The following is a 25493-nucleotide window of genomic DNA, read 5'->3' as shown; positions in this document are numbered from 1 at the left end:
ATGAGAGCGTGCTGTGTGCCAGCCTGACTCCCCGGGAAGACACCGCTGAAAAACATCCGAGAGAGATTTTTGGCGTCCACATCCACCCTTCTGAAAGGCGCACGTGTGACGGGCGTCGTTCTTTCCCAGCTTCTGGATTGTTTTACAGAGCCACGGTCTTTGTGCCTGAAACCCTCCGCTGTGGCCGACCCCGTTCCTGGTTTAGGCTCACTGCAAGCAGTACGATCACACGCACGGATTTTGCTTTTATTGTCTCCCAGCTTGAGGAACAGACAGGAGCACAGCACGGGCCAGCTCCTCCACGCAGCGACCCACCATGGCTCGCAGCTGGAGTAGAGCAGCAGAAACCACACGGGGCTGTCGGACCCGCGGAGGGTTCGTCTGCATTTGGTACTTACAGAGTCGCTGCTCAGATCTACGGAGTCGCTGCTGGGACCTTGCAGCTTTGGATCGCGATGCGGGATGCCAGCACGCGCCGCTACGTCATCTACGAGTGGGCTGAGCTCCACAGAGTGCGCTGCAGCGCACGGAGTGGGACACTGCTTCACAGAGTGGCTTTGGGCACTGCCTGCCTCTGCCGGGCGGGAGCCACGGCTTTCCAGGCATGTTCCTGTATGTAGACAGATGAAGGCAGCACCAGGGCTGGCCAAAAATGGCTGTGGAAGCACAACCTTCCACTGTGGAGTGGTCTGACCACAGCTGGCTGCCAGTCGCCCACCCAGCCGCTCGCTCGCCCTCCTCAGCGGGACAGCGGAGGAAGTCAGACAAAAAAGCTCGTGCGTCAAGATAAAGACAGGGAGGTTGCTCACTAATTACTGGCACAGTCAAAACAGACTTGACCTGGGGAAGTTTTAATTTATTGCCAATTAAAAATAGATTGGGACAGTGAGAAACAAAGACAAAACAAAAAAGACCTTTCCCCCTTGCTTTCTCCTTCAAAGGCTCAGTTTCCTCCTCCCCACCAAGCAGCACGCAGAGGAAGCGGGGTTCCACTCAAACCCTATCGCTCCGTCTCCCCTCCTCTGCAGGGTTGTTCCTCTGGCCTCCTTCCTCCTCCCTCCCACAGCTGCTGCGCAGCGTTCCCTTCCTTAAACACATCACCGGGGGCCCCACCAGCGTTGCTGAGGGGCTCAGCTTCAGCCAGGGCGAGTCCGCTCCGACACGGGGGCAGGCGCTGGCTTCCGCAGCTCCCCCTGTCCCACCACCACGACCTGCCCAGGTAAACACGCGCACACAGTCACCTCCACGCGAATCGGCCCCTCTCAGTGCTCCATCTGCCATGCGGGCAGAAAATTTTCTCTCTCAATTGGTCTTAAATTACTGCTTACTAATTTCCCATGAGATATATATATAAAAAGCAAATGTGAAGTGTATTTTCCCACTTACACCAGTAAACAGCTGTGGGCACAGATGGATTATGATCTACTCTACAGACAAGGCCAGACCTGCAAAAGGGGACAAGACTCCAAGTCTGAAAGCCCCTGCTCCAGAACAATACACAGCTGCCACAAGGATCTGCCTCCTTCCATCTCTAACTTCTCTCCTGCGAGCAAACAGCTAGTTAGCATGAAGGGCATCAGCACAGCTAAACGCCTATCAGGAACGCTCTGAACAACGCAGTGCAGCAGCCTTTCAGCTTGCTGGAATAAGTGGCATTTGTACCGTGCAGAATACATACCATATTTTATTTATCAGAGCTGTACAAGTACTCAAAGGTAACATAAAAAATTTCAGCACAATCAAATCCCTTGTAACAACAGCCGGTGAGATGCAGCAGGCTGGTGTGACCAGTGCTGCACAACCCGTGCCAGTCCAAGGAAGCGCCGACTGTTTGTTGCCCCGCCGGCTGCTGGTGGAAAACCACTGCGCAGAGCAGGTACGCGGAGCGAGCCACAGCCAGCCCCTGTGAGCAGGCCACCCTCCTGCCCGCAAAGCCACCGCTGCCGGAGGGCACACTCATTTGCAGGGGATCACTTTGTTCCCACTCACAGCAACGGGGATCAGGAGCTTCCTGTACTCCAGAGGGAGGTAACGCTCGATCAGCACATGCAGCGGCATCTTGTCTGTCACCAGCCCCTGCCTGTGTTCAGAAAGAGGAGAGCAGAAAAAAAACAGAGCTGTTGGTGAAAAGAGGCTCCACTCAAACTTACACAGAATCACAGAATGTTCGGGGTTGGAAGGGACCTCTGTGGGTCACCCAGTCCAACCCCCTGCCGAAGCAGGGTCACCCAGAGCAGGCTACACAGCACCGCGTCCAGGCGGGTCTTGAATATCTCCAGAGAAGGAGACTCCACAACCTCCCTGGGCAGCCTGGGCCAGGGCTCTGTCACCCTCAGAGTGAAGAAGTTCTTCCTCCTGTTCAGCTGGAACTTCCTCTGCTTCAGTTTGTGCCTGTTGCCCCTCGTCCTGTTGCTCGGCACCACTGGAAAGAGTCTGGCCCCATCCTCCTGACACCCACCCTGCAGATATTTGTAGGCATTTCTAAGGTCCCCTCGCAGCCTTGTCTTGCTCCAGGCCCCTCCTCATCCTTGTAGCCCTCCGCCGGACTCTCTCCAGTAGCTCCTCATCTTTCTTGAACCGGGGAGCCCAGAACTGGACGCAGCACTGCAGATGGGGCCTCACCAGGGCAGAGTAGAGGGGGAGGAGAACCTCCCTCAACCCGCTGGCCACACTCAATGCACCCCAGGAGACCACTGGCCTTCTGAGCAACCAGGGCACGCTGCTGGCTCACAGTCACCTTGTCATCTACCAGGACACCCAGGTCCCTCCCTGCAGAGCTGCCCTGCAGCAGGGCTATCAGAGTGAAGTTTTTAAAGTTTTCTCGCAGTGACATTTTTGCATTTAACAGCCGAGACACCGTGGCTGCTCGTGATGGAAAAGCTACGGACTTCTGTTCACAGGCAGGTTCCTCGGGCGGCAAAGCCCAAGGTCCCATGCAAGGCGCAGACACCAGCCTTGCCTGCACCCAAGGGCGGGTGGGAGAGTCCTCGCAGAGCAGCTTCCCATGGAGGGATGCGGTTTGAGCTTCCACTGTGAGCGTTAGCACGTTGAGCTCTACCCAAGCACAAGTTCAGTGCCCGATGAACTCACAGTCCGCCTGCCACAGGGTACATTCTACCACTTAAAGACACATCCCAAATGATGGAAGAGAGCAAATAGCTCGCTGCCCAGCAGATTGTTTCCGTGCACAATTAAGAGGTGCTTGGCATTTTCCAGCTGTGGAGGCCAGGTAGTTTTCTAGTACACCATTTAGCTGATTGGCCTGAAAAAACCAGCATCTCCTAGTCTTGTTGAAAGAAAAAAAAACAGCATTTACCCGTGCTTTCCTTGTGGAAGAAACAAAGATACTGTTCTTGTTTGCAAACCGGCAACAATCCCCGACCCCTTTATGAGGCAGTGGAAAGGCGTAAAAATATCTAGAAAAAAGTTAAATAACAGGAGTACAGACTCCTCAAACCTGCCCAGCTAAACCATCACACCTCGGCCTGCTCGCACTCCTTTCCGCACGTGCCTGTCTGGTGGGGAATGACCATCTCCAGCCCAGGACAGCAATCGACGCTTAACCACGCTGTTAAAGCAGCGGCACCAGCTCCATTGATGCAGGCCCACGCAAAACCAGTGGCTTTCATCAGGTGTGACAGGGGGCTGGGACAAGATGATCTGCAAGGTCGCTTCCAACCCAAACCACCCTGTGATTCCACGTGCCCCACAGAATCCCTCTGATGACCGCAGCATCACATCTGAAACTCTTCCAGTGAAGACGAGGCACAACTACTTGCAGTAACAACTCTAAATGGAGCAATGAATTTGTTTCAGGCCTCACAGAGTTTTACAGAGGGCTCCCAAGCCAAGAACAGATCCCTTGTGTTTTGGCCACGGGACAAAGTAAATTCTGTCAGGAGATGGGGGAGCTGAGGGAGCCCGCAGGGAAGCGCGGCAGCAGAGAGGCTCTGTCCTGGCTGCTGGCCAGCGGAACACGGCTGCTGCGGGAGGTCAGCCCTGGCCTGCTCTGGAGAGGAGCCGTCGCTCTGAACCCTGAGCATCAGCTTTTGCAGAACCAGGGAGAGTGGGATTTTGTTTGGAAGAGCGAGTCATCAGAACACGGAGCAGGGCACGTGAAAATGCTCGCACTATTTCAGCTGCAAGCGCTTTTAGCAAAGAGGTTAGGGATGCAAACGGCGCAGCCCAGCCTCGCACTTACTGTTAACTCTCCACTTTTCCCCACATCCCCCTTTCTCTTGCAACTCGCTCCTCAGACGACTCCTGCACTCCCAACCCCTCACTATGTCCTCCTGCCCCTCCACCATCTTCATCTCAAAAGATTTTTTTCATAAAAACCCAAGCCCACAAACGCCCTCCTGGGACAGGCAGCCAAGCGGCATCACACAGAGTAAATCCCAAGACGTCACACTTGCTGCGGAAATACTGCTAGCACACACCACAGTCTTACCAGGCTATCAAAGGCAGCACAAAACACTACTACAGGTTAGCAACAACCCTCCCTTTACCTTCTCATGAGGACTTCCAGGTCAGCCATCTCCACTGTCTTCCTCCCTGCATGGTTGGTGTAAGCTTCCAGATCACTGCTTAGCTGCTTGAAGTATCTCTCGGAGCTGCGGGAAGATTGTGGAGGGAAAGGGAATCTGGCTGTGCGCGCATCAACACCAGCTACTCGCCCACGTCTGCAGGGCAGGCTGCACTAGAGCTGCTCACTGTGCAGGGGAAGACTGCAGGAGAAGCAGCACTCCAGAGCCACCCCCGCTCACGGAGAGGGCTAACGATACCGGTGTGCTGTTAGCTAGAGGAGATTGCGGACGGTGCAGTTCGTACTAGTTGGGACAAACCCCAGCGGCTCCTACAAGGCAGCGTTGGTCACGGACATCCACACAGCAGCCAAAAGCACCCAGCACATCTCTGTCCTCACTTCAGCCAGATCTCCCCGTGACTCTTCCCAGCTGAACAGGGAGGGCTGTCCGCTTGCCAGCAACACTCCTGACGGGTTTGTTATTTCAGGAGAGAAAAGAAAGAAAAAAATACTAAAAAGAGTGGGAGGAGGAGCAGTTTGCTGCTGCTTACCATTTTACAACAATGTTGAATGCATCTCTGGCCACTGGCATTTTCACATAATGGCTAAAGATCTTCTTTATCAAACTACTTGCCACTCCAGGCTCATATGCCTTCTTCCGTGCTGCTCCCGAGCTCTTCGGAACCAGCTTAGCCCGTGGCGGCGGCAGAGGAGACCTTTGAGGGAAACGGAAAATTCACACACCGGATAACATGGGGAGAGGCAGAGCACACCAGGCTGAGTCTGGGCAAACCCTGTGCTGAATCTGAAGGGGTAAGGACTACCTCGAGCTCTTAATTCCTTCTCCCTCCTTGTTCTTCAAAACCCTCACACCCACAAAGTACAGTTTGCAAACAATCCACAGGGCGTTATGGCCTCGGGAGAAGCAACCTAGGCTCACATTTCCCCAGGTAAGCATGCCAGCGTAACCACCCATCAGCAAACTATAGCTCTCTCCAACACACAGACGCAGTGTTGACTGCACCTCTGCAGTTTTGACTCCCCAGGAGCGCACCAAGTTCGATGCGTCCGCAGGCCACCCCGGTACCTGCAGACAGGAGAGCCTGGCCTGCAGAGCACGCTCAACAGTTTCTCTCTGTGGACAAGACATACCAGAGCTCCTCCTTTGATACAATCTCCTTCCACAGCACAGATGTCCACAACAACTTTTACACTATTATGAACATTTTATTCAAGGAGGTTTTTGGTTGTGTTTGTTGTGGGGTTTTTTTGTTTGTTCCTTAATCAAGACTAAGTCCCAAAGAAAACTACTACAGTTTTCCACTCTGAAAAACTGTGACATGAAAAGAGGAGCTGAAATCCCTGAATTCACCCAGCAGACAAGGCAACAGAGCAGACCTGGCATCTCAGACTAACACACGCAGAATCCCCAGAGGGAGGGCGTGTATCGTTCGACTCTCTCTCCAGACCACTTGCCTGTTTCTCCGTCAGAACCTCAGGGGCGGCTGAAGAGGTCAGCCCCAGAGATGAGGTATGTGCAGTGGTAAGACAAAACCCAGTCGTTATTTAAGTCATCCTGGTTACTATTTATGTGCCTCAGTTTACTCGTTTGTGAATGATTACATACGAATATTTGTTCACAGGATGTGGGAAAAATTGAAGTTTACTGACTGTATGAGGCTCTGGTGTTTCTACAGGAAAAGTTCTGTGGCCCTGATCTGGCATAATTGATCACAGTAGAAGTAGAATGGTACCAGTATAAAGAGATTATTTTCTATCAGAACGCCTTAACCGTGGCTCTCGCATGGTTATTGCTCCACAACAAAACCTAGAGCATTCCTCCGGCTTTTAACCTGAGCATTGCCATCTCAGGCAGCAAGCAGGCCAACTCAGGGCAGACTGCATTACATCAGGTACAAATACACCACGCATTTTTTGTACAACAGCCTGTAGTCTACGCTCTGAACCTGTAATTCTGACCATCTGTTATCTCAGCACAGCTTGAAAGCCTGAAAACCTGTCAGTCTACTAATGTTCAGAAATTCCTATCAAGAACGTGCATCCAAATACATGGACTTCTTGTGCCAATGAGGACTAGCACTCTCTACAGAAAAATTAGTATTCAGACATTCCATATGTATATGAAAAGAGCACGTCCCGGTACAAAATCCTAAAGCAAACCTGCCTTCGTTCAGTTCCACTTCAGCAGAGCACCAAAGACTCTCCTTTCTATTTTAGAAATACATTTTACTATTCATGATTTGAGCAACCATCCAGCACCTTCTGTAAGCATCATTCATCTCTGTTCACAGCAATAAAGTGCACAAGAATTTGGTTTTATTGTTTATTGCTTCAGAGCCCAAAAATCTAGAGCCATGGGCTAGAAAATTCTTCCTGCTCCCCAAGACTCACTGTTAGTCATTGTGAAGAAGCATATGGCTTCACCAAATTTCTAGTTAAGCGGGTGACAAATGTGAATTGGAGTAATGCAGAGGACAGGTTCACTGTCTGCCTCTGGGTGAGGTTCATTTTACACTCAGCACATGGCAAGCACATACAGCTTCAGGTTTCTAAAGTCAATACCAATCTGTTATTTAATGTGATCAGTGTAACATAATCTGTAACTCCCTCTCTTCTGTGAGGGCCTCTGCATCCCACACTGGAGACCATGGCTTCAGCATCATTTAGCAGTTGAAAAACTCCTAGGAGAAGGTTTTGGCCTTCAGCGCAAGAAAATAGTAAATGAACATTCACCTGAAGGACCTGAAGCATCAGATCTGCTGTGAGAGAGTACTGACATTCACTTGATAGGACTCTTTACTCAGCTGCCAAAGCAGTGAATGAACTGAAGTCTTGCAGGACTGCTTACCCCCTGCTACAGCTGACAAAGCACAAAACAAATGACGAAGCTGGGCTCGGCTCTCTCCTCAACACACTGCTACCAGGCCACTGCTGAAGGTGGCTTATACTTACTCGGAAGCAACAGATTTTGCAGGATGTGGTGTCGACAGCCGTGGTTTGTAGGCTGCAGCATGGACAAACGTGGGTGTCTTCATGGAAACCTCTAAGAAAAAAAAGCACTTGAGGAACTGAACCCTGTTTCCAGCGTTCCTGCAGCAAGCAGTGCTGCAGCACCAGCCAGAACCCAGCCAGCTTTCCACACATCTGGTGCAGTGCCACACGGCCGTGCTCTGGCTGTGGCTCTGTGGCAAATTCTCCTGAACGCAGAGACGCGCAGAGCAACAAAATCCCTCTACAAGGATGAGTCTATGAGCATCTCCCATATTCACAGATTTTCATAAATTCCCTCCAGCTAACGCTCAGGTTATAGTAGGCACCTCACCTCTTTGCTGCGAACTACCCGTACCAGTTTCCTCCAAGTCTAATCTGCATCCTCTCACTTTGCTCTTGAACTTCTTCACTTCTGAAGCAGCGAGAGCAGGAAAGAAAACAAAGTTAACAGAACTGAAAATTCCTGTCTAGAAGAGGAACGGTCACGGAGGGCTTCTTCGCCTGCCAGTTTCCCTTACAAGCTGAGTGCAGCCCAGGAATCTGGCATATCTGGTAACGGTGTCACTTCACAACCCTCCCGAAGAGCCAGGACACCTGCCCCACTATAGAACACAAGCCCGACAACTAGAGGCCTCAGGTACTACTAAGAGTTAACCTCCACAACTCCAAGGGTCAAGAGTCTCTCAGAGAAAGCAGGGCTGGGTGAGCTACTGTTGCTTCTTGCATTAGCTTCTTCTGAAGAAATACTTCTATGCGCTGGAGAGACATGGAGCAGAACGCAGGGGAAGAAACTCATTATGCTGAAGTTTCCGAGGTAAGTTTTATGACAAGAGCACATAATTTTTCATCTTTGCTTCCCATCCTTGTCCAATGAGACCTGCAAGATGCTACTCTTACCACTCCACCCTACCAGCAGAGATCTCTGCATCAAGATCTTCCCATCTCTTCATACAGCTGTGTTAAAAATGAGCATATCGACACACTATTGCGGACGCCCTAAGAACATCTACAGCTTTCCTTGTGGCAAAAGCGCACCAGTTCAACTGCCACCTTTGTGCCTTCCACGCCACACAAATACACACAGGCACTGATCTTTTCATTACGTCTGAACTTCCCCACAATACCTCAAATCATGGCAACTGGATTCTTTTCTGATGTCCTTAGTTTAGTTTTTTATTTCAGGGTGTATTGTACTTTGAAAGACTTCAGGACCAGTCCCAAAAGACACCACTAGAACACACTGGGCATTCTCAAACATGGCCTTGATTGAAGAGAATGCAGTCTGATAGGTATGTTCTTCCAAAAGCCCTAAGCACTCTTGGGGCAACAGAGCAGTCTGATGAAACTGTTTAGAAACAGACGCTTCCTCTCAGCTTTCTGGAAAGCCAGCCTACTCTTCTGGTTAACTGGAAAGGAAATCTGTAACTACACGTACAAAATATGGGGTTCGAAAGTAGGTTTCAAGTCTGGAGTCAGGTAAATGGCTGGGGAAACAGCAGTTCAATGCTAGGACATTAAAAAATCAGCATGAATTAAGAGTCAGGAAGGAAGGAAGGATAAAATGGAGGATATCCCTATGTCACTATATAAAACCACTTTCCACTCAGTTTTGTCTATTTGTGCACTTCCGTTACCTTCACCTCAGAAAGTACAAGACGATCTAGGTCCCTGCAGCACCAGATGAGCCAGCAACAATCTGGTCCCGGGAAAAGCAGCCAACAGCTTCCCCTGGACTACCTGATGGCCTAAACCGTTAGTAACATTATTAACCTATGTCGTTCCTCAATCTACTGAGAGCTAACACGGAAAAATTTCTACAACTGCTGCAAAGGTTTTCTTTACCTTCACTCTCAGGGTCTTCAGCTTCATCCTCAGCAGGCTCTTCTTCCAGACCATCAAATTCTACCACGATAGCTTCATCCTTTAGTTCATCAGCTTCTTCAACAGCTTCCTCTAACAACTTCACCCCAAATTTTTTAGGGGAGGAAAAAGCATGAGAATGCTTGCCCAGGCTTCCAGCTTCAACATCTTTGGCAATCTCGCGTTCTAGATTTCCAAAACAGGAAAAATACACCACTGAAACAAGTACCATAGCCAAAATTTCAGAGCACTCAAAAGAATGAAACCCAGCATTCCATTCCCGACATTGCCACCTATTATACTGCTATCTCCAAGGGTCAGAGTGTCAATACACTGAGCCAGATAAGCTAAAGCACTGACGAATCCTCAACTTTTCCCTCTGGTACATCTAGGTGTGCAGAGGTCACACGAAAAAAAATAGTACTTGGTAATGCAGAGAAGCCCATGAGATTTGAGTGAATTTTTTATCTGAGCTCCTTTAAATGAGCTTCCTTTGATGAGAACTTTCATGTCAAAAGAAGTCTTATCAAAGCCTTAGGGCAGTGTGTTGAACACAAAAGACCCAGCAAGTCAGAAAAAGTAACTTGGGAGATCCTGATTTGCCACACACTCAGAAGCTCTCCAACTTTTATCAATCTTTGCCTCATTCTGCAATTTCCACATTTTAAAATTTGATTTAATTTTAAAAAATTTAATTAAAGACGCCTTCTGCAATTACATATTTCTAAACGCTACTGCAAATGCAATTTTGGTTTCCATTTGAGACAAATGCAGTCTTTCAGCTTAAAATGCCAAAATTAGTTTGATATTTTTGCAGCATTTAGCCCAGATTCCAGAATACGAAGAGAGTTAACAAGTCTCTCTCCCAGCACCGATAACAATAACGCAGCCTGAGAGTTCTCTGGCATTAGAGAGAGCCTGCAGGATTGGAGGCCGTCCTCACCAGCTTCAGGAGAGCCTTGGTGTTCAACACTGCCTTCTGCTATTCCCTCTTCTTCGGAAGGGGCTGTTTCTGTTCCCACTCTGTCATCCTGTGCCACAGCCACCTGCGATTCTGCTTTGCTGGTCAGTTTCTTCTCCAAACGTTCTGAATATCCAGCATTTGCATGATGCTCTGCAGCTAAAAGGAAATTCTACCATCAATCTTACCTACAAAAAACACCCCCAAACAACCACCAGCACACAGTTTAAAAACCGCTAAAATTTACTCATGGTAAGTAAACTTAGCAACAGCCATACAAGCTCTAAATAAGGGACGCAGATGCAGTGTGCAGTGCCCTTCCAAAAGTTTACAGCTGAGAAACGCACAACTCTTCCTCTGTTTGCTCTACAGTCACTTAATTAAGGGTGCTCATCAGATCCCAACGAAAGAATTTTACTTATCACTAAGCAGAGTTCCTTCAGATCTGCCATCTCTATGTCTGTGCTCCCTTTTGGTGACTATATGACAGACCACATTCTTTTTCTTTCAGTCTAACAATACATGGAGTTTGTGCTCAGATTCTCCTCCCCATTTCCTCAGTTTTTCTGAATAAATGATTTTGCAAGAGATATACTGCATTATAAAGAGGAAAAGGCCTAGCAGTGGTTTTAACCACCCCAGACAAGCCTCTAGCAGGCAGGATGAGAAAAAAAATAAATGGACGCACGATTTGCACATATTTAAAAACTTCAGCTACTGAAGTAGCTACTGAAGTATCAAAGAATACCCGAGTGCTCCTTTTCCCTACATACTAAATCTACAGTGCACACCCGTTATCGTGTAGCTCAACTCCAGCAGAAACCTACAGGTAATTACGTGGAGAAAACTCACTGGGAACCCTCATGGCAGTGTCACTTGCCGAAGGGTTTGGAAATCTCAGCTAAGCCCAGAACCAGAAGCTGTAAAAGGGGATTTTTATCACCCTCTCCAGTGACTGGGAGTTTTCACACTCAAAAGTACAAGCATCAAGGTCTTGGCAGCTCCAAGCCCCAGTGAAAGGGACAAGGAAATCTGGCCAAAGGTGGTGCAAAAATGAGTAATATCAATCCCACTAACCAGAATAATGGGCTCCCTACACCAACGCAGGGCAAAATCTTCCCTAACGTTAAAGGAAATATTAACTAGCTTTGCGGGGAGAAGAAAAACGCTCAGCTCGACACAAAGACTGCCTCAGCAGACAGACATCAACGATTCTCCCACACCAATAGATCCCTGGTGGGATGCAGTACTTTTAACAGTGGAGTACCAGGTGCTACTGACACAGTCAGGTGTAATTTGTACTGATTACTTCACCTGTTGCTAGTAGCAATACCTCCCGTAGCTTCATACAACCTGCCTGCTGTCAGTGCCAGTCGCTCCTCTAGTTTCTTCCCTGACAGATCAGGGAGCTATTTGTTTCAATTTGTTTGCTGAATCATCTCCTCTGTGCTGCTCAAGGCTTTTCTCTTTTAACTTCTTGTATTTCACTCTCACAGCACTTGTCTTTTTTCCAGGCTGAGCAGTCCTTATCTTTAGTCATTCAATGTACGGAAACTGCTCCATATAGCTGATTATCGTTAATGGTAAACCTGTTTTTCTCTGCAGCTTCTCCAGTTCTGTTAAATCTGTTTAGAGATGGAGAGGTTAGAACTGCACAAAGGACTCAAAAGGTGAGCATGACAATCGTTTCCATAGGGGCACAGTGACACTTTGTCATCTCTTCCTTTCATAACAATTTTTACTCATTATTTGCTTTTCTAAACACCCGTCAAGCTTTGAGCTGGTGTGCATAGAACTGCAACAATTTGGAGGTGACTTTCATCAGTCTCAACAGTCACATCCCACTGAAACTTCAATGTTCTGCAGGTGCACCCAAGTAAAAACTATAACAGGACAAAAGAATTTAATAAAGATTACAGGATGCCAACATTGCACAGCTGTAAATTTAGAGATACAGAATGTCTGCTGCCTTAATGAGCTGCCCTAAAAGAACGGTGTGAAACAAAAGGCTGTATTATCATGATAAAAAGGCAACATAGCTGATCCTGCTGATACACCTGGTACGTGCAAGCAATTATGGGCACTGGAAGTATCCAGTGTAAAATTCTAACGACAGCACTGTTGGTGCTGTAGACTGTTCAGTTTCCATCCTGCCCCAAGGTAATCCATATGAAACTCGAGATGTAATTAAGCCTAGGAAAAGCTAAACCCGCGTGGCAACGGTCTCTCATTTCCAGGCGCTGTCAACGGAACAATGGGAAAGACTTAAAACGAATCCTAAACTGGAGTCTGGTAAATGAAATTAAACAAAACAGAGGAATTTGTGTCCACACATACACCGAGCTTTGTGTAATGACTGGATAACTCCTGCCACCCTCAGCTTCTCAGCAGAGTTTTTACTGTCTTATTCTAAGGCAAAAGGATTTCAGAGGAAACCAAGAAGATGCTTGTGAAAGCAGGCAACTTGCATGACTTGCTCTCTTCAGGAACAAGGTGGTATTAAGGCCCAACCCACTAGTAACCATCTTTATTACTTAAAAGAAGGCAACCTTCAAGCCCTTGTCTTAAGAGAAAAAGATGCTGGTTAGTACTGGGGAAAGACAATGGCCAACATGGCTTAAATAACTATAGTAAACCATTAAAACGTATACAAACAGAGCAATTAGCCAGATGCGTCCTTGCCAAGAGGGAGCTTTCCATCCTCCCTGTGGGAAGATGAGCAGTACTACGGACCCACCAAAAAAATATGAACCTTTATTCCCTTTGCAGTCACTGTGAACAAAGCAAATACTGACAAGAACGCACACGAGCAAGTCACAGCCTACTTTCAGAAAGCTTGTCTGGAAATGCTCAGTGTCTCTCTGCCATGACTCGAATTATCTCTAGCATTTACCACACAATAAAGTCTTATTTTACTCTGCAAGTCACCTGAAAAACTCTTGGGTTTACTCAGATTAAAGTACTCCATTCCCTTGCAATGCTGAAAGCACTTCTTACCCTCTCTGAAACTCTCTTCCTGTTCCACTCCATTCACTGTACTAGCCATCTCTTCTTCTGCATCGCTTACATCTAGGTCTTCAATTATATGGGATACAACTTCTCTCAAAGACATGCTGAAAGTTCTCTTGGGCTTTAGAGTGACTGGGGATCCCAGACATTCACTTGAACTTCTGGATGGCAAAGAGGAGCTCCATCTATTAACAGCTAGAAATTTAGAGCATTAATGTGCCCCCTGTATCTTTTCAAACCTTCTTTTAGCTTTCCCGACAAGTAGAAAACCAACCAAGCAGAGAGAGGAATACACACAAGAAAGTGCTCTCCCTTTACTTCAAACAGTTTAGGGAGTTCACATGGTACCTTAGGAACCAGTTGGAAAAGTCCTTGCAACTATTTTTCAGTTCACACCGAGGAGCAACATTGACATAGGCCACCTTTGGTAAAATGGCAGAATTATGTTACCATAAACTTTTGGCATTACAAACTCCAGCATCTTTATGATATGCTCTCACTCCCCCTCCGCTTCCTCCCATTTGATCCAGTCCCCTCTTCCATGTCCTCCACGCTGTCTATCCATTTCCCCAGAAAGTGCCTACCATTGGACGCTTCAGAGCAACTAACCTTTTTTTCTGTTCCTCTTTCCCCTTGTCCTTTGAAAACAACTCTTCCCACCAACCTTGCCAAAGACAACCCTCTAGAAGCAAAGTACGGTGCAACACTCCACCAGGACACCAGGCATTAACTAATCTCTAAGCTTTCCACGGTAAGAACTCCTCTCGTGGCCTGAGCAGTACTGAACACACCAAATATTCTTTAAATACCGTTTCCGAGGCCCTTTTGACAAATGATCATTAAAAAAACAAAATGAAAATGAAACATTAACTGTCCATCCTTCATGGAAAGCATGAGGAGTTTTGATTGCAGAACTGCACGGAGCTATTTACTACAGCAGATCCTATCCTGGCTAGCTGCCCCAGGGTCACCAAACAGAAAATTTCAGGGTTACAGCCGTGCCCTGGGGCCTGGTCTATGCCCTATGAGGAAAACGCGCTCCCACTTACATAGCCAGGACAAGGTGTTTACAGGGAAGTGAATGCTGAAGAGATGCCAAACACCAGGGAAAAACCAGCAAGTGATAGGACTTGCGAAGCATTGGTACAGAGTGACCAGGAGAGAGTCCAGCCGAGGGCCACCTGGTCACTTAAGAGACTGGAGCATCTCTCCTAGGAGGAAAGGCTGAAAGAGCTGGGACTGTTCAGTCTGGAGAAGAGAAGGCTCGGGGGGCATCTCACCAACGTATGCAAGCACCTGAAGGGAGGGTGTGAAGCAGACGGAGACAGGCTCTTCTCAGTGGTGCCCAGTGTCAGGACAAGAGGCAGTGGGCACTGACTGGAACACAGGAAGCTCTGCCTGAACAGAAGGAAACCCTTTTTCACCGTAAGGGTGACCGAGCACTGGAACAGGTTGCCCAGAGTTTGCAGTCTCCATCCCTGGAGACATGCAAAAGCTGCCTGGACATGGTCCTGGCAACCTGCTCTAGGTGGCCCTGCTTGAGCAGGGGGGTTGAAGGAGTTGACCTCCAGAGGTGCCGTCCTGCCTCAACCATTCTGCGGTGTCAGATAAAACCTGCTAAGCCCCAAGCCCTAACCCACAGTACTCACTGCCAGCCACCACCTCTTCCAAAACAGAAAGCTGTTCCATCGGGTTACTCTGCTGGGAATGATCCTGCTGATCTTCTCGCTGGTTTGCAGGTGTTTTTGGAGGCACACCAGTCATTCTGTCAATGCCCTCACGATCAAGGATTAAGTCCTCAGAATACCTTTGGGTCCTTCCCTCATTTGTGCCCACACCGGATAGTGGGGCCACCAGCTTTGCTTCCTCTTGGGCTGCATCAGAAATCTTGCTTCTCTGTTCCAAAGTTTTTGAATCTGACAGTTGTGGTTCAAAAGCAGAAGGCTTATTTTGGCTCTGTTCATCAAACTGAGGCTGAACAAAGAGCTCCGTGTTACTCAGCATGATTTCCGCGTCACTCGTCAGCGTGGCTGTTTGGATCCCAGATGCTGTTTGTGAGTCCACAAGATAGTTCTGCACTGTTTATAAAAAGTTTTAAAACAAGTTTCATGTGAAAAACTGTTTAAGGTCATAGGGACACACATTTATTACCACGACTTGCATAATTCAAAATCTAAGTCATTGAACCACATTTTATTTATCCTCCACAGATCAAACACTGGAACTCTATCACCACCCTTCAGTGCTCCTAACTTTCTCTACCAAACCATCTCCCCGGTACCCACAGTTACGAACACTATCCCAAACGATTCCTGTGGTATAAATCACCAAACTGAGCGAAGCAGATATTTAGATGCACAGAATCAAAGCAAGTACAGATGCAGAGCCTCATTCTAATCTTGCTTCCCAAATGACACTGAATTTCTGTGAACGTGCTGGTAGCCTTTACACCGTAAAACACAGACCACGCTTCAGTAACTGCTTCTGAAGGTCACCCTGTATAAGGCCCTCCCTTCCTCCCAAAGCAGAAGTAACAACACGAAAGAAACCTTTTCTTTTCAGCATGTTCTGTTCCACTCCGCCTTCAAAAGCTTCCATGTCAATAGCTTTGCGATTTTTTGGCCTCCGGAGCAAGCCTCTCTTTTCAACAGTGTCTGGTGGGATCAAGGAACCCAGAGACATGCGAAGAGATCTGTACAAAGAGGAGGGAAGAAATGATTTTCCAAACTTACACGCTCCCCTTTTACCCTCAGATTACGGACATGGTGTCAGTAGCAGTGAGACATTTCACAGATCCCATAGCTAGGGGGAATTTCCACAAAAAAAACCTTGAAGAATCCATGCCAGTTTACTTTAAACAAACAGTATAATTTCATGGTATCACCCAACATCAGGACATGTATCGCAGAGATCAGGGAACAGGCTGTTTTACAGCCTCCTACCTGGAGAGGGCCGCAACAATGTATCTGACAAAAGGTTCAGGAATTTATAAAAATTTTAAATAACAAAAAAAGGGGAAAACAAATGTTTGAGAGCAAAATGTTCTCCAGATGACAGTGCGGTGGCAGGAGGACTTCAGAACAAACCTAAGAAGTTGCTTAGTATTGGTATTCACAGCAAAGTACAGCTACCAACACACTAACTTTTCTGAGATAGGAGGTAAGACAGCAACACACAAAGCATGGGAAAAGATGTATGTCACTGCACGTATTTTGCACCATAAAGAGACTAGCCATCCTCAGCTACCTCCTGTCCCCCTCTCAGGGCAGACCGATCAAAAAGGAGGTTCAGAGGATTCAAAGATAGGAAATACAGAATGCAGCCCTATGAATCACCTTGCATGGGACCACAGGCAAGGGCTTGCAGCAAGAAAGGGGAAATAAATTGCTAACCATGGCGAGGACCACTGGCAAAGTACAAGGGCAACACAGGAAAAGAAGTTCTCTGACTTCCTAAAAAGCTTTTAAAGTCCAGGAAAGTTGGACTAAAGACTGCACAGATGCAACTGATGTGATAAGTCAACAACAGGCAGAGATAATACTCTAAGGTACATTGTGTACCAATTTGTTGTTGGAAACATGAAAAAGAAATGAAAAAAGGACGGACCCTATTAATTAAAAAGGGAAGCAATAGCAGCAACAAGAGCTAGACCAACCTGGGCATACAGTACAGAGCCATGATTTCTAAAAACTGCAAGGTGTGTGGGGTAACACCTTCAAATTCCACCACCAGAGTGGGAAATTGTGTTATTACTAACACAGGTCTCTATCGTGAACCCAGGCATGTATACTGTTCTTCACCACTACAGAGGTGGGGAATCAAGGCAGCTACAGTTAGGACAGCCAAAAGTTCAGATATTTTAGTTTAAACTCACCGAGCCAAAGTCGTGCTGTCCAACGTTGACTGAGCTAGAAAAAGTTGGCAACACATTAGCTGAGAAATTACACTAGCTGAGAAATTACCCTCTACACAGCCGGCTACAGGAACACCCCAACGGATCTTCCTCTTTCTACAGCCAGTCACGCTACAACCCTCGGCAGTTACATTTTGCTGAGAACAGAATTAGATGACAGATTCACTTTACAGTCTCTTGCCTGTGTTTCAGAACTGCACACCAGAATTCTAATAAGCAATTTCTGAAATGGTAATAAAACAGTTATTTCAAAGAAAATTTAATATGGCACACGCCCTCACACTCAATAATACTAATCTTACCACATCAATAGCAAGATGCTAGGCTAGGGCTTCAGTCACAACCACCCTTCAGCAACCCAACCATTAAAGTGTCTGGAAGCTTCAGAAATACAGGTTGTTGGCGAGACTGTAACTCAAACCTGTCCTACTCACAAAGGCCTACAAATCCCAAAGCAGATCTGGAGAGCAGTGATACAATCACATTCGCACTAGAAAACTGCAGAGCATTCCCCCTCTGCTTCTGCAGAGCTGCCGGCATCTTACCAGAACATGTTCAGACCAGGCATCAGGCTAAAGAAAAACAAGTCGATGGTTTGACTACAGGTGAGTCAGGGTGGGATTCAGCTCCAGATTAAAATACCCAAACACAGGTGTCTATGTTCCCATCATCATCAAACACAATTAATAGAATGCAAGTGCCTACTTTCAGGTGAGCTGAATCACCCTCCAGACTCCACTGACTAGATCTCCCCTAAACTTAGGAGGACTTCAGTTACCTCGTGTACGTACAGGCACAGAGGGTCTATAATTCAGAGCTGAATCCCACCCTTAAATTCTAATTCTAATCCCACCAGCTGCTACTGCCAATAGGGTTATGTAAACCAAGGCGAGGTGTTTTATCTGCCTCTGTTAAACTGCTACTAAGAAGAAAGTTGAATTTACCAAATTTGCAAAATCGCATTTAAAGGGAAGACTTATTCCAATATAAAACATTGATTCTCTTACAAAACTACAAGACTTTTTTCCTCAAATAAGAGCTTTATAACTTCTTTGACGTAAATGCAACAACATATATGCAGCTTGTCCCATTTTCAAGCTTCTGGAATTGAGGGGAAGACAGGGATTAGTTCCTTTGGAGATACTTGAAAACTCAAAGAGCACCAAGTTGGAAAAATGTTCAAGAAGCCATACGCAGTCAGGACAGAGCCTGTAACTTGGCTCAAAAAGGCTTATTTTAAACTTGATAGGAGGGGTTTTTATCTTCTTTGCTATCCCCTTTGCCCAAGATACTGCAGTCTCGCTTCCAAATGTACAACTGCCCAGCTGAGAAATTACCGAGAGCTAAACTGCAGCAGATGAAAATAAACCGACAGCAAACGCAGTGCTGAACAAGGTAATTTTTGACTGCAGCCTTACCTTGGTTCTGAGGAAGTCGTTTGTCTGCTGCTCTCTCAAATTCAGAAATGCTGAGTTTCTTTCTCTTCTTAGTCATATGGAATGTGGCAATGGAGGTGTCCTCAGGAACAAGGTCTGGCAGTTGCATTTCCACCCTACCAATACAAACCAAGCCTTTAGCAAAGGACTTTGGCTTCCTACCAACCTTACAAAGGCCCCTATAATGCCAGTGAAAAAACAAACAAATTATTGGTCCTTGCTGCAGCAGAAGGAAGGAACTCATTGGTGATTAGCTCAGCAAATGCAGGAACACGTCATTCTCTCCTACTAAATCAAAGTAAACTTCACAAGGAGAATCAAAACTGGAGTGTATATTCAAAACCACAAGGCTGAGAAAGGTCAGACTGGAGTAGAAGTCTGGACTTCCAACAAGCTCCACAGCTCGCTTCTAACAGCACACAACAGCAATCAGGTTTGTCAGTCACTACGGTATGAATGAAAAAGCCATCGGCACGAAACAACACCAGGTATCACAAGGCTGGCACATGGAGCAGACACGTAACATCCCAGTCAGGCACTGGATCAGGATCAGAAAGAAAGGTTCTGAGTCGTTTTTCCCCTTTACTGAGGGGCTCCAAGCACCCCCTCTCACGAAGGTCGCACCCAGGCATGCTGCCAGCACTCCACGCTGCCCTGCAGAACTAGGGCAGAGCGTCCCTCCCGCAGCCAAGAGCCTGCATTTGGCAGATGTAGCGCTCTGTACCCCTTGCTGCAACAAACGTGGCTTCAGCATAGCCAGAATGGGAAGGTGATCATGTTTACGGCTCTTTTCCCCTTACAAAATACATTCTTTACCAATCAGAAAAGTAGCCGAGTTTCATTACTGTATTACAAGCGCAACATGAGCCTAAGCATCAAATTAACTACCTGGTAAAGGGGGTGATAATACAAAGCAGCAGGGAAAAAAGACTTCTCACTTTTTGCAGCTATGCTGGAAGATGCTATTACAACTAGCAAAAGTAGTGCCTTCCCAAATTCAAGCAAGTTCACAGCAACTAAAGGAAGGCTGCAATGGAATTCTTTTTTAAAAAAGAAAAAAGACTATTTTTTAAAAATTTAAAAATATTTTTTAAAAGTCTATGCCAGTTTAACTCCAGCTAACATATGGAATATAAAATCCTGCTAAGATCCAACCATCTGATCTTCTCATTTGAGACAGACTGATGTGAAGCATATTCAGAGATGCTCAAGAACTACAAGCAAAAAATCAAGAAGGAATTAAAATTACACTACTCATTTTTTAATTTATATAAAAAGAATAAAACCCAAGCTACCACACTTACAGAAAACTCAGATTTTTCTTCCTTTACTAAAAAACCAGAAAGAAGTTCAGAAGTTTACCTAATATTTTAGATGACCTGTTTAAGGTTGCTTATAGTCAATACAAGAAGTTTAGCTATAAAGATAAAACAAAGGAAAACACATTATTTAGAACAGTCTCTTTTGTAGTAAGCAAAAATACACCCAAGTGTTGTCACAAAACTGCCTAAAGCAAATTAAGACCTACCACCACTACTGGTTTTCTTCTATTTCATAACAAAGTGGAAGGAAACAAACCACACTTCAGCCTCTCCGTCAGGCCTACTAGCTTAAGATATTAATGGAAGCTGAACACAAAGAAAAGCAGGTGAGCCTCAGGCACACCTCACCTGCAAACCACTCCACAGGAAGGCAGGAAGCCCTGGCAGCCCTAAACAAGGACAACTGAGAAGCAGTAACACCGTAAGAAGCTACCGCTGCCTGCATTCTGAACACAAGACACAGCAGTCGCTCATTACGCCCCAGCACCGTCAGCACGCAGCCTGCAGCCTTGGGAGATCTGAGAACTTCTATTTTAGTATCTGTCCCAGACAACTAAGAAAAGCAGGCTTCCATCATGAGACTTATTGTACAGAGCAGTTCCACCGCAAAAAGATATTAAAAACCTGCCTGTAAGCAGGTGGACTAAGTGCAAACCTGCAGTACTTATTATTCAGTCCCCCAGTCCCAGTGATTCCTGTGCAACTTTTAAAGCCAAACAAGCATTTCTGACAGCCTGACAGAACACAACTCCGACCACTGAAACAGAAGCACAGAAATCCTGCTCCCCAATCCCATCATAGGAACTGCAGCTGTACCTGGTAGTGCAAAAACCCACAAATACTACTTACATGTTGGAAACTCTCTTAGATGGGAGTTCTGACCGAGCTGCTTCTGTTTCTTCATGTTCAGATACCTGAGGTGCTAGAGGTGAAACTTGCGGTTCTGCCAACAAACCAAAACATTTCCTTTCCACAATTCAATCCAGTAAGAGCGCCAAAATACAGCAGTGTCAAATCTACACTACGTTCTGTAAGTTACATTTATTAACAGGTTAAAATAAAGACATGGTGAGACCTATTGGGGTTCTGCTCCTAGGTAGGCTGACACGCACAGCAACAAAGTCAACGGTGGCAAACGGCAGCACGGGGCTCTGTGCCCTGCCGCAGAGCGGCACCGAGGCTGGCAACGGCATGCGCCTCTATAGCTTACACATGATCCTACAGCTGAGACCATGCTCGCTCTCCAGGGTAAGCAGACTGTGCAAGAGGATTTCCAAGAACACGTCTGCATCGGTGCAAGACCTGGTTTTTGAGAGCCAGCTGTATCGCCTGACCTCGCTCTGCTGACACTGCTGCGGTTCCTTGTCTTTTATGTCAACCAGTCGTACAGCAGCCTGGGTTTTTGTTTCGCGGAACAGGGTAAGAACGACAGGCTATGGAAGAACACCTCCTGGTCTCAAATCCACCAAAATACTGTCCTTCTGATTTCCACTTCCCTGAAAAAAAATACTTACGGGTCCGGATGATTCTCTTGAGCATAATCCTTGGCGTGTCATTATCCAGATCAGGGGCTGGTCTCTGCTTCAGTGAGGTGCTTCTGCCAGAATTCTTCTGCTTTCCCGAGTCAGGCACGGTCTAAAGAGAGAGATCAGTGATGTACAATTCAAAAATCCAGCTTTCCTCATTAAAGACAAATCTTAGCATCAAAAGCATTCCTCTTCCATGTTCCAATAAAAACCTAAGCTAGGTAACGCGAAACGTTTTCCAAATTTCCAGAGACCGTGCCCATCTGCTTTCGTTTCGGGGCAGCAGGCCAGCCACAGCGAGGGGGGTTTCAACGCTCACTGCCGACGCGAGCCTGAGGGACTCCGCAGCGCGGCCTTGACCTAACCCAACCCGAAATAAGCAGAAATAAAACCAAAACACCAGCGTGGCGAAAGCTGCAGCAGCCCCGGCTATTGAGGGAGGGCGAAATTCAGCGGGCTCGGCCCCGTTTCCCACGTCTGAAGGCGAGCAAGCAGCGGAACACCCCCAGTCCCCCGGCTCCAAGGGCCCCGCTTCTCCCTCACAGGCGGCGCGGACGCGCGGGCCCCGCGGCAGCTCTCCCCTTCCCCTCCCCCTCCCGCCTGCCCAGCCGCACCTTCCCCGCGGCCCGCAGCAGGTCGTGTCCGCTGCGCCTGGCCCCGCGGCGGGCCCGAGGGCGGGTGTCCGCCATGATGGAGTAACGGCCGCGACTCCTCCCTCCTTCCCGCCCGCCCGCGCGCGGGCGTGCATCTCGCGAGAGCCTCGCGCCGCGCCGCGCCCCGCCCCGCACGGCGCCCCCCGGGAGCGGTAGTCGGCGGGGGCGGGGGCGCAGCGCAGTGTGGGGCGGGTAGTTCCGGCGGGGCGCTGCCGCCGCGGTGCATTGTGGTCCGCGTAGTTCCGGTACGGCCCGCGGCGGGCGGCGTCGAGCGGGCCGGCGGGCTAGGCCGCGGTTGGCCTTGTGGGAGCTGTAGTTCGGCGGGGGGCCCCCCCTCCGCCGCCGGGGGTGTCCCGTTCCCGTCCCCCCCGCGTCCCCCCCCCCCGCCATGCCGGGCTTCACCTGCTGCGTGCCGGGCTGCTACAACAACTCGCACCGCGACAAGGCGCTGCACTTCTACACCTTCCCCAAGGACGAGGAGCTGCGGCGCCTCTGGCTGAAGAACGTCTCCCGGGCCGGCGTCAGCGGCTGCTTCAGCACCTTCCAGCCCACCACGGGCCACCGCGTCTGCAGCGAGCACTTCCAGGGCGGCCGCAAGTCCTACCTGGTGCGGGTCCCCACCATCTTCCCGCTGCGCGGCGTCAACGAGCGCAAGGCTCAGCGGGCCGCCCGCCGCCCCCGCCCCGCCGCCGCCGCCGCCGCCTCCTCCTCCTCCTCCTCCTCCTCTTCTTCTTCCTCCTCCTCCGCCGCCGCCTCGCAGGGCTCCGGTCCCGCCGCCGAGGTCCCGGCAGGCGGCGCGGCCGAGGATGTGAAGCCCATCGACCTGACGGTGCAGGTGGAGCTGGGGCCCGGGGCGGCGGCTGGGCCCGGCCCCGGGAGGCTACCGGTGGCGGGAGGGGGCGGGGAGGAGGGCCCGCTGGAGGGCGGCCCCCCGGACCACTCGTACTCGCTGTCGTCCGGCACCACGTCGGAGGAGCTGCTGAGGAAGCTGAACGAGCAGCGCGACATCATAGCTTTGCTGGAGGTGAAGATGAAGGAGATGAAGGGCAGCATCCGCCGCCTGCGCCTGGCCGAGGCCCAGCTCCGGGAGGAGATCCGCGAGAAGGACCGGCTGCTCCACGCCGCCAGCGCCGGGGCCCGCAAGCGTCACGGCCTCTGAGGGCCCCCCCCGGCCCGGCCCGGGGCTCCCCGAGCCTGTGGAGCCTGGACGGAGCGGAGGTAGGATGGGCTGCGACCCCCGGCCCCTCCTGCCCCCGCCATCGGGTTCCCCTGCCCAGACGCGGCGGCCGCTGTCAGCTCCGTGCCGAGCCCCGTTACCGATCCAACATCACCCCAAGGGCTGGCACAGCACGCGCCCACCGGCATCTTATCTGCACTGGGCCCATCAGCAGCCTCTCCATGCCAGCAGTGGTGGCAAGCACTTCTTCTGGCGTAGATGGGACCTGTGTCACCGTGAAGTGGACAGAGGGTATCAGTTTTCAGCAAATAAACTCACTCTGTGAGAAGTGAGGTAGCAGCGACACTACCCCCTGGAGAAGGCGCGTGCTGGGAAGCGTGCTTGGCACCGCACCCTTCACGGGAACAAACAACAATGGCGTGTTCGGCCTCGCTCGGCAGAGGCGTGAGGAAAGCTTTAGAAACCCTCTCGGGGTGATGTGTTTCTTCGTTAAATTACCGGTGCCTGACAGACTGCTGTTCCTAGTGTGGAAGAATCCCCAGATGAAAGAGTGCTCTTGTACTATGTAGTTTTTGCTTTCTCCGCAGTACATGCGTATTTGTTACAGATGTCTCGATGCTCTCGACACTAGTCAGGATTACGCTCTGGGACAAGGAACCCGGTGGCATTTGACGGCTGTAGTTTAGCTCATTGGCATAAGAACTCCCTCTCGTGAAGCGGAGGCCTTGTAACACATCGGAATTTAAACTCCTGGCTTTCCTTCAGAGAGCCGGGATGGAACAGAAGCGAAGCGAGTTTATCTGCAGTGGTTGCAAACCCTTGCTGTCTAATCCTAAACTAGTTGGCATGACTAATAACCTGTACATTAGGCAAGACCTTACTGAAATGTGCTTGCGTGTTCTAAATCAAGATTTAAGAGTATTGTAACAAATCTGTGTGGAATGATTGTGTTGTGTCTGTTTCTAGCCGGCATTAGACCCCTTGCTTTCGGCAACAGGAAACCAAATCAACGTTGCCTAGAAAGATGGTGGAGTGAGGGTGGCGAGGCTCCTAGCCTGGCCTGAACGCGTGCTTCCAGGCGAGGCGGTGGGACAGAGACCTCAGCGCCTCGGAGGAGGAGGAGGAGGAAGAGGAGGGTATCTGGTGCACCTGCATAGCTCTGTGGCGATGCACACTTAGGGGGTACGGCTTTGATAGCGAGGGACGTTGAGAACAAGAGGCAGTTCACCACAGTGTGCCCGGCATCACACTCGCGGGAGGAAGGCCCAGGCATCTTCTGGGTCTGCGACACCCTTCTGCAGTCCGAGTGTGTTATACTCAGTAGATCGGGATGTCAGTTTTACTAAATTTTATAGAAGTATTTTCTAAATGTAAAAAGTTATCTTTAGTTTGAAAATATTGTAATCTTTGTAACACTGGCTAATGTAGCTTTATGACTGTCCGTTCCGATAGTCGGCGTGACGGAACAGAAGGGCACCGTGGGGTTTGGTGGCCGGAGGTTGAGCTGTTGGTCACATAGCCCGTTCGGCTGACGCATTGGTTGTCACAGCCTGCTATGTGATGCATGGGTCATTTCTCTGTTAACGTGTGTACCGAGTTGGATGGTCGACCATAATGATGCTACAGGTCTATTGACGTACTAAGTATTTGCCATTATTTCATTTTAATTTATTTTCTCCAATCTGATACGCAGCTTGTAACTTCAGCTCCCCGGTATACTGATTTTCCTGCAAGTCGAGTAAGCAGCGATTTATTTGTTTGTTTTGGGTTTGTTTTTTTGTTTTTTTTTGTAAGGAAAGCAGATACCTGCTACACCCTCTGATTTAACATATGTAATTGGTCCAGCAGATCTCTATGCTCCCATCAAGACAACAGGCAGCACAACGTCTCTCCTTACAGACGAGACCAGTTGTGGGTCCTAGCTTCTTGAGAACGTGCGTGGCCTAACAGTCGTGGTACTTTTTCTACCATTGGATGCACTTCAGGACATTCAGCCATTTGGCCTGCTGGACTAGTTAACTGCTGGACTCTTCAACTTTTCCGGGTTACACTGAGGTGCTAACATGCTTAATTTTAATAAAGTATATTTTGTTTTGTTA

The 25493-nt window shown here is 48.7% G+C and overlaps 2 protein-coding genes across 8 annotated transcripts; one reads left to right on the top strand and one right to left on the bottom strand.

The window, feature by feature from the left end:
- Window positions 1–1655: 1655 nt before the first annotated feature.
- On the bottom strand, window positions 1656–22897 carry CENPT (centromere protein T). Of its 7 annotated transcripts, none has more exons than XM_075434093.1 (14): window positions 22822–22897; window positions 21553–21673; window positions 20888–20981; window positions 18699–18832; window positions 17242–17275; window positions 15917–16059; window positions 15017–15445; window positions 10341–10517; window positions 9380–9583; window positions 7869–7949; window positions 7499–7589; window positions 5077–5241; window positions 4509–4613; window positions 1656–2080 (listed from the first exon to the last, which is right to left on the bottom strand). In XM_075434093.1, the coding sequence occupies exons 2-14, from the start codon at window positions 21575–21577 to the stop codon at window positions 1957–1959; spliced, it is 1806 nt and encodes a 601-aa protein (XP_075290208.1). In that variant the 5' UTR covers window positions 21578–21673; window positions 22822–22897; the 3' UTR covers window positions 1656–1956. The 7 variants fall into 7 exon arrangements, with proteins under 7 accessions (XP_075290208.1, XP_075290205.1, XP_075290207.1 ...); XM_075434090.1 differs by lacking the exon at window positions 22822–22897 and adding an exon at window positions 22620–22710; XM_075434092.1 differs by lacking the exon at window positions 22822–22897 and adding an exon at window positions 22624–22701.
- On the top strand, window positions 22473–25493 carry THAP11 (THAP domain containing 11). The gene has a single exon (XM_075434101.1). The coding sequence runs from the start codon at window positions 22606–22608 to the stop codon at window positions 23374–23376; it is 771 nt and encodes a 256-aa protein (XP_075290216.1). The 5' UTR covers window positions 22473–22605; the 3' UTR covers window positions 23377–25493.

The sequence above is a fragment of the Opisthocomus hoazin genome, chromosome 12 (genome assembly GCF_030867145.1).
Source record: "Opisthocomus hoazin isolate bOpiHoa1 chromosome 12, bOpiHoa1.hap1, whole genome shotgun sequence".
NCBI lineage: Eukaryota > Metazoa > Chordata > Aves > Opisthocomiformes > Opisthocomidae > Opisthocomus > Opisthocomus hoazin.
The sequence above is the reverse complement of the archived record's forward strand: the minus strand, read 5'-3'. Positions and strand labels throughout refer to the sequence as shown.